This window comes from Leptonychotes weddellii, chromosome 7, assembly GCF_054177405.1.
Source record: "Leptonychotes weddellii isolate Sample4059 chromosome 7, ASM5417740v2, whole genome shotgun sequence".
NCBI classification, from domain to species: Eukaryota; Metazoa; Chordata; class Mammalia; order Carnivora; family Phocidae; genus Leptonychotes; species Leptonychotes weddellii.
Window position 1 is genome coordinate 122,324,380 of NC_138375.1, and position 17,877 is coordinate 122,342,256.

The 17,877-nt window shown below is 38.1% G+C and overlaps 1 protein-coding gene across 1 annotated transcript in view; it reads left to right on the forward strand.

The window, feature by feature from the left end:
• Nucleotides 1–17,877, forward strand: part of LOC115944585 (uncharacterized) — a 264,914-nt gene that overhangs the window by 159,066 nt on the left and 87,971 nt on the right. Inside the window, exon 3 of the mRNA XM_081825778.1 lies at nucleotides 3,716–3,839. Coding sequence (XP_081681904.1) covers nucleotides 3,716–3,839 — 124 coding nt within the window. The remainder of the gene's footprint in view (nucleotides 1–3,715; nucleotides 3,840–17,877) is intronic.

Below are 17,877 nucleotides of genomic sequence, written 5' to 3' on the forward strand. Positions count from 1 at the left end.
AGATCTGTACCTCTGAAGCAAATAATACATTATATGTTTAAAAAAAAAAAGAAGAAGAAGAAGAAGGTAGCAGGAGGGGAAGAATGAAGGGGGGGAAATCGGAGGGGTAGATGAACCATGAGAGACGATGGACTCTGAAAAACAAACTGAGGGTTCTAGAGGGGAGGGGGGTGGGAGGATGTGTTAGCCTGGTGATGGGTATTAAAGAGGGCATGTTCTGCATGGAGCACTGGGTGTTATATGCAAACAAGGAATCATGGAACACTACATCAAAAGCTAATGATGTGATGTATGGGGATTAACATAACATAATAAAAAAAAGGGGGGGGGGGAGAAAAGAAGCATCACTTGTGTTCAGAACAAAGACCTCTGAAAGACCAGGCTGTTCTGCAGCTGAGATTAACAAACCTGAGACCAAACAAAACTTTAAATTCCTTCACTTTTAGAAAAGGAGAAGAACCTTATGATCATGATATAAAGTCATACTAGGGAAATCTGAAAAACATTTGATTCCCAAATGCTTCCAAACGTGCCAAATTTCTTCAGTGTAGGCGGCAGGCCGGGAAGAAACGATGAAATCTATTCTCAATCAGGACCAGGCTCTGGCTGTGAATGTAATATTAGAGCAAGCCACAAAGAAATAATCAGGGACCTGTTTGCGGTAAGGATCAGTCCCTGAAAACTCTAAAGGACTCAAAATGCAAGATGACATTAGTTCGCAGGCCATTCCGGACGTGGCAGATCACTCTGCGGTGTGCAAGCAGCAGAATTTGGATCCGCTAGCTGAGCCACGTGGAGGTCCAAAAGGGTGGCTGTCTTTTGTCCGAGCCAGGAAAATAATGGCAAAAGAAACCCACAGTCAGAGGTCAGAGAATAGCAGCTTCAGGAAGCGGACCCCTGGGAGGGAGCCAGAGCCTATACCTGCCCTAAAGAGGGTCCACCTCTGAAAGAACCCGGCAGGTGTTTGAAACTCGAGAATGCACAATGAGGGATATCTTGTTCAGTGGTCCTGTAGCTGAAGACGGGGGCGTTTTTCCTGACATTGATCGTCAGAATGGAAATAAAGAGGGTGCGCTGGAACTTGACTCAAGAAAAAAAAAAAATGTTGTAATCTCTGAGTCCAGCTAGAACTTACAAATATTTATTTGTATTGTGTCATGTCTCGAATTATCATTGTGCTGGAATAGAATAAACGATAGAACGCTGGGGATAACCAGCCCTGCAATGTGCACAGAGTTTAGAGCCGTAGCAAACACGCCAAGTCTGGCTAAGGCAAGGACTAGGATTTTCATTTATTTTTCAAATTAAAAAAAAAATCTGAATTAAAAATGTCAAGGGATCTGATGGCAATAAAAGGACTTGCCAAACAGGCTTATTTAAATTTTACTGAGTATGTTTTGCATCGTGCTAGGAAACCATGGGGACAAAAGGAAATCAAAGAGCTTGATTTTTCTGGGGATACAAGATGCACACGACAGGTAACAGTTACGCAATCATTCAAAGCCACGATTCAAGTGATGTCACAAAACTGAAATTGGTGCTAAGGGGCCTCAAGTCACTGTTGGAGAGTTCCGTCCCTTTACCGTCACTGTACCATAATGGGTCCCCACTTTATTTGAATATGTGACCTTTTATCAGCCATGAAACTCCCCTGATTCTCAAGGTTTGCATTTTTAAGATGTTGGACTTTTTAAGGTGTTGGACTTGAGACTCCCCTCCCCTCAAATCTCTGTGGATCTTGGATGATTTTCAAAAACCTGTATGGACACTTCCTTCTTTTCCAGACTTTCTTCTTTTCCTCTTTTCTTTTCCAAGTAGGAAACCAACTAAAGTTGAAATATCGAAGATCTAAGAGGAAACCAGGGGTGGTAAAAGTAAAGGAGCCAGATGAACCTTCCTGTAACACAGTATCTATTTATGCCTGATCAACCAGTGTCCCTAGTCTCACAAGTGAGAATTAAATGTTTAGAATATAGTCAGTCCACCTCTGGCCTTTTAACCTTAGAATTTCTATAAGTCATTAAGGGTTTAATATTTGAACCGGAAGGTGGAATGAAGAAATATAATTCCTGATTAAATAAAACAGAAAATATAGAAATTGTTTCAAATAAAAAAGATATAATATAAAAAATAAAAACTTCACTTATTTAATATGGTTTTTGCTCCACCCCTTTGATTTGAAATGGTATGAATGATTATTGTCAATGGCAACTGATGTAGATCTTAAACAATACTCTGTCATTCAAGAATAAAAACTAGAGCATTGTTATTCAGCAGTTGTAATCCTGTTAGGCTAGTTTTGGGGGTTTCATTTAGGACTGATTCCCTGGCATTTAATATTGAGCTAATTCCTTCAAATTATCATACTGACTCCACTAGAGTAGTATCTTTTTTTTCCACTTTAACTAATAGATTTGATAAAGTTGGGGTGTCTATTTCCTTTCTCCCACTTGCACTGACAAAAGTGGTAATCATATTACATGTGTAATGCTATGGGAGGAGATGTTCATATTTTTTTATATTGCACTATCTCTCTTGAGTTATTGTGCTAGGCAAGAGCCAATGGTAGAATGATAGGCATAACCAGCCCATGACATGTGCACAGAGAGTTTTTATTGTAGTATATACAAGAGAAAACTAGGGTGCAGAAAATTAAGGAGACTTAACAAAATGACTCTGTCAGTCTTGTTTTCTAGGCTGTTGCTGTAAATATAGGAACATGTGAGCTTTGGAATAACACAGCACACTATCAGAATCTACTTTCATCCTGTAACTTTCTACACACCAGTGATTTGGCAAATAATTTACAAATAGACACATGACTGTAACTCTAAGGTATAGAACTCTCTTTTTTCATACCAATCATTCACTTCTTAGTGTAACCTCTCTTTTATTATTGGAGCATTTTCAGCTGTAGTCCTTCCATTGATGAGGCTAATCCCTAAGTGCATTTGTATCTCGGAAATTCACTCTGGCATTTTGATGTGATGTTGAAGAATTAGAATGTGCTTATAACTAAACTAATTGAGCACAACTTCCACTTTAAGAGTTTCACAGGGAGAAAGGGAGGAAGAATTTGTAGCCAAGTAAAAAGAAATTGAAATATCTTAGCTTCTTCGACCATAGCTAACAATTTTCTCAAAATTATTAGATTATGTTAGAACATTTTTCAAAGTCGGCTGATTGTATCTTCTTACTCATCTTTGTGGCTTTATGTAATACCCATAAGCGTTTCTGGAGTAATTTTAAGTAGCACATGTGAAGTGTGTCTTTGAGAATTTATGGGTGCTATTTATTGGAGTCACTGGGTTGTCTCCATGAGATTTCCAACAACTATAAGCTCACAAATGATCTACAAGGATCTCAGCTGCTAGAATTCTGAAAGTTACAGTGAAACTAAACTATTCAAAATCAGTAGGGTTAGATGTATATTTGGCTATAGAAAGGTAATGGTTAAGTTTTGTCAACTTGACAGGGCCATGGGATGCCCAGATATCTGTTTAAACATTATTTCTAGGTGTTTCCAAATGAGATTAGTGTTTGAATTGGTAAACTTAGCAAAGCAGATGGCTCTCTCCAGTGAGGGTGGTGCATCATCCAAGCCACTGAGAGCCTGAAGAAAACAAAAAGGTGGAGGAAGGTTGATGTCATTCTCAGCCTGACAGTTTGACCTGGACTTTGAGCTTCTCCTGCCCTGTGTGTTTCTGGTTCTCAGGCTTTCGGATTGGAACTAGAATATACATCATCGGCTCTCTAGTTCTCAGTCCTTTGAACTTCACTTCCCTGCATCGCTACTTTGAAGATGGCAGATCACGGGACATCTCAACCTCCAAAATCATGTGAGTCAATTCCTTTTTATATATATATCCTATTGGTTCAGTTTCTCCGGAGAACCCTGGCTAATACAAGAGGAAAGAGGAATCTAGGTAATTCAAAGGTTTGTCGTAGAGCTCCCTGATTTGCCTAGGAGATGAAACTCTTAGGTCTTCTATGGTGGAAGAGTATTCTGCTTCCTAATAGCTAGAGGCCTCCCCTCCTCCCTCTACAAACTAAATGCATGTAGTTTGTACTTTCAGTAAGCTCACTGTTGAAAATCTACTGGGCATCATGCTAGTCCCTAATGAAAACAAACAAACAAAAAAGAGTGGCTCTCTTTAGGAACCTACTGTCAGAGTTCTAAGATGACTCATTCTCTTCCTTAATTGAAGGTGATAGAGGAAGTATGCATTCATGCCATCATTTGAGGATTAATTAGCTACCTAATATCTTAAAGGCTCTGTGCTATGTGATGTGTATAGACTAGTGTACAAGGCAGATTTGGCTTTTGCTCTCCTAGTTTTTGCTAAGGGAAGATAGACAAGCAGATGTTTCATCACTATCGTTACATGTGTGCAAAGAGAAGGGGTGAACAGAGAGGATGTGAGAAAGCCGACACCTGGTGGGTTGGGAAGGGGAGGTGGAGGTGAATGCTGAACCATCTAAACGATAAGTTTAAAGGTCACTCAGGGAAATGGAGAGGGATTTGTGAAAGAACATTTGCAATAGCCAGCCGTGAGGCAGAAACAGAAAGGTCAAGGTGATGATATGGTAAAGAGAGGAAGAGGGGAGTTCTATGAGGTGAAGACAGAGAAATGAGGCCAGCTATCACAGGGCCCCACAGGCCATGCGCAGGATTTCTGTCTTGGCCTAACAGTCTTAGATCTGAAGCAGACCGATGGGATCCGATGTTTGCATTACTAACAAATTTTCCTGCCTAGTCTGTGGAGAATGGATTAGAGGTCAGAGGTACAAAACTACTGTTAGAAGTCCAGGTAATAGTGATGGAGGAGGTGGAGTAAAAAAAAAAAAAGCACAGATTCAGGAGCTATTTAGGAAGAAAAATAGAAATGAGTAAAAGATTGAACATGGGAGATAAGGAAAAGTCTGATAACCAAGGCTGACTTCCAGGCTCCTGGCTTGGGCACAGAATGGTTGGTACAACCTTTCACTAAAATGGAGGAAAATGGGGGAAAATTAAGATTGGGACAAGGTGAGCTATGGCAGATCAGAAGGAGAATGATATTAAGGGTGACTCAGGAGCGTGCATCTAGGCCACTGGTACATGTAGTGAAAGTAAAGACTACATGAATGTGTGTTTAAGCCTTTTGAGGGAGGGTGCATGTTTAATCATTGTCAAGGATCACAATACCATTTAAAAATTTGTGTGCATTCATGACTCTCTACCATAGATCAAGGATTTAAATAACTTAATGAGTAGCATGGCAATATTTGTCACTCGGTTGTTAATACAGCATTGTTTATTTAATCTCTCTTCCCTCCTCTCCCTGGTTTACTTCCCCACAATCTCTGTCCTCTGTTGATCCAGATGATGGTATTGAAAGAGATGGTCAGTGGGGTCAGATTCCATAATTCAAATCCTGATGTTCCTTCTTGCTAGTTGTAGGATTCTGGCAAATTGGCCAAACTCTCCATACATGTTATATTATATTATATTACATCATGCTACATTACATTATATAGGTTACTTATATTATGATATTATTCACCTATAATACTACTGCAGGAGATTTGTGACATTTTAATAGGAAAATCTATCTAAAAGGTCTGGTACACTACTTAGTCTATGGCAGATGCTCAAAAAAATAAAATGACCACTGCCCTATAGTATCAGAATGCCCTTGTTTCTATCCTGAAACTCTCTCACCTGGCAAACCAAGGTGGTAGGTGGGTTCTCCTACTCCACCCTTTGGTGAGAATAGAAGATGGGTATCATTCTCAGTTTAGCTTAATATCTGTGTCACCATCACAGGGAAGCCTCCCCACTTCCCTCTCCCGCTGCTTGGCTTGACCCTCTCCAAAGAGCAAGAGGGCCTACCCCTCAAGACTACCACTGAGGCCAAGAATTTCCTCCTTACGTTTCTGCTATTTCCACTTACTCACCTTCAAAAACAAAAGGTGAGGAGTTCTTTTCATATACACGGGGGCACATTAAAGTTTCCTCAGGTTCCATCTGTGTGGGTTGGAGGTAGCCTCCTGCCCGCGCAGCTTTCCCTTTTAGCAGTACACAGACCCAGAAATAATGTCCTGGCCTTGGGTGCCCAACATGCTTTTGACGGAAACATTTGAGTAGTTGTTTATGTGGACATAGTGCTAGTTTCAGCTGCCAATTTTAGAATGAAATGGCTTATATTACTACAAAATGTTAGCAGAACATGTTTTCCAAAATAAATATCATTAAATCTACACTCCCACCAACTGATTAGAGACTTGAACTCAGAAAATATGGCAAAAACAGCACAACAGCAAAAGCAAGAAAAACACACGCTCACTTCATATGGTAAAAATGACCCCTCCCATCGTCTCTGGGAAGCACATCCACTCGGTGGATGAGAACAGTGAATTCAGCTCCCTCCGCACATAGGGAAATCCTACAAGGTTCCTGTCTGTCTCTTTCTAGCTCACAGTGCATTAAATGTTTTACTGAATTTACATTTTCGTGACTTGAGTTTACACTTTTAAATTAACACCAACTCTTTATTTTTTATTTATAATTTAAAAATAAACCTGATCAGAAATCCCTGAAGAACTGTTTTGGTTAGTCTGAGGAGCAGTATGCCTGAGGAAAGTTTCACTAAGAGCCTCAAATATACTTAAGTATTGTCTTCTGGAGCTCAGGGTCCTACCTATCTTCAGAGAAGTTATCTTTATAGTTCTGAGAGTTAATGAGCCATGAAGGGATCATTTAAGCGCTGAAGTCACAGCGGTGGCCATATGAGTTTGTCATTGTGATGACACTTTTTAGAAAATCATCTCAATTTGTACCCTGTACTTTGAGAAGAGGGAAAAAAAAATTATACCTTATTCTTACCCATTACCTCCATCTGGGATACAAGCAATGTCGGATTAAACATATGGCATATAAACAGTAATTTAATTAAATGTGAACAAAGCCTTTTCATGCACCATATTTAAATTTTGAAATGTTGCCCAGTTTTCTTTCTATTTGAAATACATGAAACAACAGCAAAAAAAAAAAAAAAAAGAAAGAAAGAAAAAAGTCACATACTTAATGACAGATGTGATGTTGACATGTAAAGTACTCTTGCTATGTGATAGGGCTTGACTCTGTCAATAAAAGGTAAGTTATGTGAAGTATGCTCCACCTTGGCGCTCAATAGGACTGAGTGTTTTTGTCCCATCCAACCTATCATTTTAATAAAATTGCTAGCATAACTTCCTTGTGATTTTATCCAATTGTAGCACCAGAAATATTTTGATTTAAGTCATGCTAGTGTGTTGTAAAGAAAATCCATTCACAAGCTAGTCAGGAAGTGCTTATATAAACTTATAGGTTGTCTTAGAAGTTCCCGGGCACATCAGGAAATAAATACAGGTTTAAAAAAAGATGAGTTTGTGAATACTGCCTGTACAGAAGATTTGAAATTTGTTTAGTTAGCGGCGCCTGGGTGGCTCAGTTAGTTAAGCGTCTGCCTTTGGGTAGGGTCATGATCCCAGAGTCCTGGGATGGAGTCCCGCATCGGGATCCTTGCTCAGCCGGGAGCCTGCTTCTCCCTGTTCTTCTTCCCCTCCCCCTTTCTCATGCTCTCACTCTCTCTCTCTCTCAAATAAATAAATTAAAAATCTTTTAAAAAATTTATTTAGCTAATTATGGAGTGATTCCTACAACAAAACCAAAGAATTTGACTAAAGACTCCCATAATATTAGTAAAATAATTACCAAATATCCTCCATGATATTAATAGAATAATTATTAATAGAAGAATGAATAAAATAATAGAACAGAATCCATCAAGTTGGCCAAAAAGGCAAAAATGAAAACAGATTATGAGATCCTCAAATATTTATTTTTCCTGATGGAAATCATCAGAATTCTGCAAAGATCCTACCTCTTACTACACAAAGTAAAATGTCTGAGGCAGATAAAATGGTATATATGAAAGATCATCCAATAGACTGTTTTATTTTTTTGGAAAGTCTTCACATTTTTTTTTTAAAGATTTATTTATTTGACAGATAGAGACACAGTGAGAGAGGGAACACAAGCAGTGGGAGTGGGAGAGGCAGAAGCAGGCTTCCTGCGGGGCAGGGAGCCCGATGCGGGGCTCGATCCCGGGACTCTGGGATCATTACCTGAGCCGAAGGCAGACGCTTAACGACTGAGCCACCCAGGCACCCCAAGCCTTCACATTTTAAACAAAGTCATTTATTATCTCTTGTATTCTAATTGCCCAATTACTACCTTTATTCAAGCATTACACTACTTATGAAATGGATTCCTCACAGCCCCATCCCTGATTCTCGTACAATAAGTTCAGATAAAAACCTGCCTGGAAACTTGTGTTAGTAATATAATTAAGTCAACCAGTGGAAGTATAACAAGGCTTTCAGAAAGAGAGCTCTGGGGCTGGATGTTCCTACTCCTCCATCTGACAGTGTCATGTGCTATACACACGTTTTAAAACTCATGATGGCTTTCGATTCAGTTGTCTTCACATTCTTCAGCCTCCATCTTCTAGAGGAAAAAAGACCAATAAAGTTCAAAACGTGTTGTGCCGAGCACGTTTTTCCATTAATTTTTAAAACCAGGCATCTGGAGAGGAAATAAAATCCGAGTGTTGCCGACTCATTTACACTTAACTCACCAAAATGTTCCTTTTGAAAAGAGAAGTGACATCCAACAAGTCTTCTGAACCTTTTTCTTCTTTTACATATTAGTCCCATCATGTCAACTCCCAGTTCCCAAGGTTCAAGGTTGGTTCACAGCTTTGAACCCATTTGCTGAGAATGAGCATGGAACCTCACAAAACAAACACACGTTGCTGTGACCCCCTTGGGGAACACTTCCACTTGAGCTTTGGGTGTGACATTTTGTCACTGCTACTTCAATCTCAAGTTACACTGGGAATGAATGAGGCAAGTGGGGGAAAAAAAAGAAACTTTAAAAAGAAGAAGGGAAACTGGAAATGACTAACTCACTTGGATGTGGTGCAGGGACAGGACGCTGAGCAGGAAGTAGATAGAGGCCCCACAGTCACTCTGCCCAGCTCCGACACTAGCTGGGGCATAGACAGGGCAAACCAATGCCCGTCTAGTCTGAGCAGTGAAATCCACAATTATAAAAATGAGAGCGTTAGAATTGATAAAGTTGAATGAGATGATTATTGTGTTTCCTTCTGCCCCTGATACTTGTATTATTTTATGAATTTATCCCTGAAGAGGGAAGCAAGCCAGACCACTTCATGAGCTTATGATCATGATCGTGCCCCAAACTGGCCCTTCCCCTCCTGCTGTATCTGTCTGTGCCCTCTCCACTCCCCAAACTGCTCCCAGAACATTCCCCAGTCCCTTGGCTGCTCCCATCCCTCCAGCATCAGGTTCCTATTGATCCACTTCTATTTCATGTTCCTATTGATTCATTTCTAGTTCATGTTCCTATGGATCTACTTCTCTGAATCTTGAATCTTCTGCTTCCTTCTGTGGCCATTCTTGGACATGACTTGGTTCCTCTCATACTTATATGGGATTTGGCCTCAGAACACCTTCCATGGTTTGCAGTCGGGTCTCTGAACCCCTTGCTGTCTTCAGTCACAAAAGGCCAGCTTCCTGCATCAGACAGCTCTCAGAATGTGTGTGTATCATGAGAATTGTTCTAGGTTTGACTGAAGCTTTCGTCAGGTGTAAGAGCAGACAATCAAACATTAATCTGTGACAACTTACTCAAGTGCTCTGGTCTAGAAACATATTCAAGTTGGGGGGAAAGAAAAAATATTTCCAGCCTACCTCTGTGAAGACAGAGGAGCTGTTTCATGGATATGCATTTAATACATTTTACTGAAAAGGAAAGGAGGTCATTGGGTCATCAGAAGTTCTGAAAAGTTTCCTCGGTCCTTTCTCGTAGAAAAATTAACGTATTGACTTCTACACAGTGTTTAGTACACATGGACTAATGTGGGGCTGTTTGTGCTGACCTCAAAGTTCTTTTATTTAAGGAACATTATACAAATTAATGATGATCTATATTAATATGATGTATATTGCAAGTCCCCTAACTAAACATCTTCACATTCTAAAAATTCCCAGTTTGCTTGTGATGATTTTGATGTTTTTTGGTCACTTCTTGTGTTTTTCCCTTTAAAGATCTTGTCACCATGTTTGTGGGGATTAGTTTTCTGAGTTTCAAACTCCTTGGAATCTCCTCAGTTCTCCATTCAGAATCAGGCTTAAGCTCTTCCAGGTTCTGTTTACTGCTAGCTGATGATGACTTCCTTATCCAAATGGGGAAAAGACTTTTGAACATATATTAAAATGTGTGTATGATTTCTGAGACATCAAATAGCTGGAATAACAAGTCAACATTTTGATGAGTTAAGTGTAAATTAACTAAAAACACATGTAGTAAATTCTCCTTGAAGCACAGATGGTTTGAGAAACCTAGAAGTGCTTGGGAAAAATATGGCTTTTATTTTTGTGAACCCCCCAAGTTGGAAAAGTAATTGGAGATTAATTTCCATCTCTTTCCAGTTGTTGCTTTACATTTTTAGTAGATTATATCCTTTTCTTTTGTTTTTAACCTGAATAATCTAAGGAATGAAAGTCCTTTCTTTTTCCCTCTTCTTTTTCTTTCCTACTTAAGGATGAGTGGGCATCAGGGGCAAGAAACCCATCTTCCAAGGGTAGAGAGTGCTAATCTGATAAATATCAAGACACTGGTCAGCCATGTTTTCTTATGGAGGAAACCTTGAAAGTACAGATAAACCTATTTGGGGCTCTGCTTTACCCCTATTTCCTTTGTTTTGGCAGAGGTATCTTTTTTACTATTACATGGCTAGGTGTTGATCTTCTAGTGTAGACGTAGAAATGTAGCATGGCCTGTCTTCATCCTGCTTCATTTCTGGGCCCTAGATTTCCATTGGATCAAGCAAAAAGAAGGCCATGGGTGGTGAGGTGAGTTCAGGGTTGCAGAACTGGTGTTGAGGCTGATGCCCAGTTAATAATCAAGTGATATTTTCTTTAGCCTTCTTCGAACACATCTCTCCTGAACGAATCTTCTAAAAAGAAAGAATAGTGAAACCAAAGCAAGATTCCAGCTCTCTAGACCAAAGAAATAAAATGAAATAAAGGCAGAATATTATCGAGCATCATCTAACACCACTCCATTATTACTACTTCTGATGCTTAGAATATTGATATTGTACCAATATTCAGAGTACCTCCTCCTAAAGTCATTAAACTTTATATGACAATAGTAAGGTATTTTCTATAACACTTGTTCATCCAATCATTTATTTTTTCCATTTTAGTGTTTTTTATTCACTTTTTTAAATTATAAAAATAATATATACATGTTTACCATGGTGTATAAATTCTAAAGGAAAACATGATCATATCACCAAATCATATCACTACTAATAATCACATCCCTACTCATGGAAGCATTTTTACTAGGCTGATGTATTATTTCAAGCCCGTTTTCATGTTTGTGCATGTATGTGAGTAGTTTTTGATGTTTTTCGCAGAAAAAAAATAAGTCCACACTATACCACATTATTTCTCAATTTGGTATCTTCATTCAAAAGCCCATTCTGAAAGTCTGTCTAGTTCAAACACATCTTTTTAAATAAGAGCTTAATCTTCTATATCATTGTTACCTGTGATATGTTCAGTCATTTCATAACTGACAGACTTTTGGGTCGTTTCCAGTTTCTCACCACACTGAAGAGTTTTGCTCTACAAATCCTTGCACATATGTCCTTGCATTCTGGGGTTTTGATCTATGCAGTATTGGTGCTCAAAAAAGGGATTGCTCAGCCAACTAGTATGGATATGTTTAATTTATAAAAGATATAACTACATTATTGAGAAGGAAGGGAAAAATGAAGGGGGGGGAAATTGGAGGGGGAGACGAACCATGAGAGACTATGGACTCCGAGAAACAAACTGAGGGTTTTAGAGGGGAGAGAGTGGGGGGATGGGTTAGCCCGGTGATGGGTATTGAAGAGGGCACGTTCTGCATGGAGCACTGGGTGTTATATGCAAACAATGAATCGTGGAACACTACATCAAAAACTAATGACGTACTGTATGGTGCCTAACATAACATAATAATAATAAAAAAAAGAAATGTAGAAATGTTGAGAACATCCACTTCTCTATATACTCTTTTTATTTTTGTATATTTGATGAATAAAAATCGTTTTTTTGTTTTTCTGAGTTACTTTCTAATCCATTAATTTCAGTTTTGTATTGCTGAATTTTTTATCAGTGTTTATTTCTGTAATTTAACATAATAATGATAATAAATTCCATAAAGAGAACATTGCTAATGCAAAAATTTAACACAAATCAAAAAAGAATGAGTGAGACCACGTGTTAACATGGGAAGATGTCCACCACAAACTAAGTAATAAAATCAAGATGCAAAACAAAATGAGTAATATAAATATTACTATATAAAGCAAAACAAAACATCCCTCTTAGACTAATTTTGAAACAGTGCTCACCAAAATGATAACTGTACTGCTTCTGAGTACTCTCTTTGTAGAGAAAAACTTCCAAATTTTACTCTGAAGACACATTTCTACTGTGTACATTTGCATGTGTGTATATTATTTTGTACCTAAAAAATGACATAAAACCTTTAGTTGATAAAAAGTAGCTGATTGCAGTATGACCTATAATGATATGCTGCTTTCTCTGGGCCATAACACCTCCATTTTCTCCCCATGGTCGCTATTAATATGTTGTACTGAATTTGACCTTGTCTCCTAAAAACTGTCAGGCTCAAGCTGGTATTCTCCAGATAGGATTAATGTCGGTGCGAAATTCTTCTGGCTCTGTAGTCCCAACACAATCTAATTAAGAGCAGCGAGTGTAGGTCACATTATTCAGGTAAGAAAATCAACATCAAGATCACACTTCCAAGTGGAAATGTTGTACCTGTTAAAACACTATCTCAATTGCTAAGTTGCAGTTCTCTTAAACTTCATCTAGATGTTGGTATTTGTCAGACCCTTCTGACAACTTTTGACATAAGCCATGCTCAATATTTAGCAATGACATATATACGAGAGTAATTTCCAAGTTGGTTCTGTGGCATAATTTTCTTCTTTGAGGATATTACTGTCATTTGTAATTTTTCATTCTGGGTGAAGTATGACCTGCTCTAGTTAATTAGGTGTTTTAATCACTTAAGTTCAAAATGCAGTAACATGAACAAAAAGCCAACTCTCTTCTTTCTTTAGTTAATTACTGAAATATTTAAAGTTGTATTGTACTGGTAAATGATTATACAAAATGATCAGTAAAATGAATAGAAATTCCAGAAATAAACATTATATTTTAAATCATATTATATCATGTATTTCTATTTGATATTATATAATATCATAAAATTCACATCTCAAATAAGTGGGAAAAATGCATTATTGAGTAAGTGGTCACCATCTGGGAAAAATTTAATTTCTACCTTGTACATTATACTAAAACAAATTCCAAATGGATCAAACATTTCAACATAAATGAAACCATAGAATTACTAATAGCATGGGAGAATTATTTTTATAATCTCAGAGTAGAGTAGGCTTTGCTAATATGCCATAAAACTAAAAATTAAAAAGTGATTAATTAGATAACATAATAAATTTCTATGTATCAAAGTACACCATACACAGGCCAAAAGACAAATAACAAACAAATAAAATATAATATCGAAATAGCATATCCCAAATTAAGAGCTAATCCTCTTAATTCATGAAAAGCCCCTGAAAATCAGTAAGACCAACAAATTGAGAGAAAAATGGAAAAACAGGATAAAAACAAACAAAAATTTAGAAGACTCTTAAAAACTTACACAGGACTCAATTTCACTTATAAGAACAGAAATGCAAATTAAAGCTTTGAAACACCATTTTTTACTTCCCACTGTCAAAGATCAAGTTTATACAATCTGCTGAGAAAGGCAACAGGAAGCAGACATTCCTATTTATATTGATAAGACTGTAAGAACCATTCTGTTGCAAAGAATTTGGCCATATCTATCCTAATGAAAAATTATATTTGATACAGCAATTGCACTTTGAGGAATTTATTCCACAGATTAACCTGGGCATGTTCAAAGTAAGGCATATGGCAAGATAGTCATTATAGCATTGTTTGCAAGAAAAAAAAAATACTGAAACAACCAAAAGAGGTCAGGAGGGCCTGGTTAAATGAATTGTGTTACTTTGTTATATTTGAATAGTATGCAGCCATGAAGGAGAGTAAGACAGCTGTCTGGGTAGTGATATGAACTGATAAAGGGATTTTAAGTAAAAAAAAAAAAAATGAAAGGTACAGAACAGTGTGCCTAATATGCTACAAATTGTTTTTAGAAGGAAAGAAACTACATATACCTACATGGTTAGGCATAGAAACCTTAGAATATAGATATAAGACCCTGGAGACAGTGATTATCTCTGTAGCTGAGTGCCCAAGGGACACTTAGGGTAGAATAAAGACTTATCTTTTACCATTTACCTTCTTACATCTTGAACTGCATCCTTTCCCCGGTATTCCAAATGTTGGAAGTCTTCCAAGAAGGGTCCTTTTTCCTATTTAAGGGTACCACCTCCCCCTCCTACTTCCCAAATTACTGATTGGATGCAGAGGAATGAGCTTTTCAAAGCGCTAAAACATTCCCTCCACTTACTCAGGACCAAACCTGGGAAACTGAGATCATCAGGTTTTACGGTCATCCATATCATAGAGGTAATGGGAGAATGTGAAGTAGGGAGAATTCCTTTAAGACAGGAAGCAAAAAGAGAAGCACATTCTGGGGCTTGGGAAAAAGCCAAGGAGAAGAGAATAAAGAGTGAGAGTGTGGTCATGGGGTCAAAACCCCAAGAGAATGGATAGAAACATCCAGATGCCATCGGGGAAATTCCAGATTACCAAATTCCAAATTCCTTGGTTCTGGTTTGTTTTTTGTTTTGATTCAGTTTGGTTTTGGTTCATTGGGCTTGGCCTGAGAAATTTCTATGCCTCTTAGAGAGATCCCATGGTCATTATAGTACCTCAACCACAGGGAGCTATCTGAGCAGGTGGGCTTGTAATATAGAAGCACAGCTTCCTCTGGCCCATTTGTAGCAAGTTGAGGATCCACATCTTCCCCTATTCTCCATTGGGAGGACAGTAAAGTTGAAAGTAAACTCATAAACCTGAAGATGACTGAGGTAGTGCCAAGGAGGGTACAGGGATCCTAGGACCAGACTCAGGGAAGGGACCGTGAACTCAGAAGTCGATGCTAAGGCCAGGCCAAAGGGACCCAGCAGTACCAGTCATTTGCAGGGAACACCAGCTCAGGAAACCCAGCACAAGACCTGATCAACCACTCTGCCATGGGGAGCACTGGGGAGCCAGCTAACACTTCATAACATAGACCTTCCTCCTGCGTTCATGAGAACACCTGCGAAGTCTGGCCTTTAAGACTACGGACTGAAAAGTATATGTTGACACTCTGTGATAAACTGTGTCTTCTATGTTGTAGGTGAGATCTGTCCTCACCATAAAGGAAAGAATGCCTTGATACAATGGATAGGGAGTCCCCAGGCATGTGGGGATTGTAAAATACGCTGATTTAGTACATCATTCCTCTTACATCAGTGTAGTATTGGTTTATTTGTTTGTCTGCTGTAAATCACCTAAAGTTCTGTTAGTCGTAAGTAAATATATGGATATATTCTGAATGTAATGTTATAAAAATCAATAGTTTTGGTCAAGAACTAATAAATATTGCATATTTGCAAATGAGAATTATATTTTCCCCTAAATATTTATTTGATAGGCGGAAATGGCATAGGAAACATCTATACTTGCTCTTTGTTGGGATCCACTTCTCTCTGACCTTGAACATGCTGCCAAGACTCTAGTAAAATCTCCATTTTTAGCTTCAACTGCTCTGAAAGCATCAACAAGTCATTTATCCAAAGCAGGGACAAAGTGTGTGTGTGTGTGTGTGTGTAAGTTATATATCTAAAGCCGCAAAAAAAGTCTTCAGGTAAAGCAGCAATCAACTATTTATAATCTTTCAAATCTATTTCCAAATGTACTATGAATATTCTTGGAAGCCCCCAAAGTATTTCTTGACTTGTATATTCATCAAAGTGCTGGAAAATTACATGAGAGCAATCAGATAAGGCAGTTAATATGGCTGGCACCAATATGACTGCTTAACTCCTCCCTCTATGATTAATTACAACTAAATTGATGTTACCAGCAATGATTAATTTACATCTTAAGTGCAAAGTAAATGAACTAAGCAAATTGGAATTGGCACTAACAATTTCTCGAGCCTCAGCGAAGCACCCAAATCATGGTAAGCTATTATGCACAGAATAATTTTTCCCCCCAAAATGGTTAAAAGGCGTAGGTACAGACTTTCTTTTTGTATGTAGGTGTATTTTCATATGTCTTTTGAAGCAGAGTTTAAATATAAAAAATAACCTTAGATTTTATTTTTGGTTTGGATATACAGCATATATATGCATGGTGAGGCAAATGTCTCAAGTCTCATTTATGCAAAATAAATGCAAAATGGTTTCTTCCATCCTGATCTTTTAGTATTCAGTTTTCAGAGCTCAGATTGGGTTATATGCAGACACAAACCGACACCTGGCCCAGTTGTGTGTATCCAGTTTTCTCTTACTAAATATGAAGAGAACTATAACTATTTTACAAAGCTCTTAAATGGAATAATAGCTGAGATGCCCTGGTACACAGCAGGCTTCTTATAAGATGGCCCCGTAGTTTCCAGTATGTTCTCCTGAACAGAGTAGAGGCAGTCTCCTAGAGGCTTCCACACCCTGCCAATGCACCTGCATATTTACTTACAGATCCAAGTGCAGAGGAGAATAAAAGCCTAAGGGAGGCTGTTGTTTCTTCCAAGTGAACTGAGATAACAGGAACATGTATGGAAGATGACTTTGTACCGAAATGGCATTGAGACAGAGCATGCAAATATATAATCTCTTCGCAGAGGGAGGATGTATTTCCAATCAATCAGATATTTTGAAGAAAACAGAGCAACATAGTTATTAGAGTCATTAACATTCATCTGAGTGTAACACATGGTTTTACTGTAAGAACCCTGGGAGAAATTGACTGAAGCATAGAGGGGCAGACTAGGAGCCAGAACTAGGCTCTGGCTTGGAAAGTGCTCTCTGGTTTATATAAAATCAATAATGTGCGTTCTCAGCCTGCAGAATTTACAAAATTCCCAGATAATACCACTTAACCCCGTGGAATACCTTTTTTTGTTTCAAGCCAGATTTCTTCCAAAGACATGTAACTCAACTGAATTAAATGGGATAATCAGATAAGCTTCCCAAAGCTTTTTGCTCGTCATTCCTTAGAGCAAAGACCATATTTTAGTAATTTATTCATTTCAAGCACTTAGAATAGTGCCACTTGGCATGGAGGAGTTGCTTGACAATTCTTTGTGAAATCAATACATGTTTTATTCTTTTAAGATTCAGAATTGTTGGGCAATTGATGGTTGCAAATAATGAATTTTTAAAAAGGGACTATGACAACCATCTTTATCATTTTAAATTAACCTTTGACCAAATTTTTTTTCACTACCGTGTCACATGTACATCTTAAATAAGGGACATAAAATATTGTTAATGTCTATTATATTTCTTTTAGGCACCTACAATTCTTTTTTTTTTTATGTTATGTCAATCACCATACATCATTAGTTTTTGATGTAGTGTTCCATGATTCATTGTTTGCGTATAACACCCAGAGCTCCATGCAGAATGTGCCCTCTTTAATACCCATCACCAGGCTAACCCATTCCCCCACCCCTCTCTAGAACCC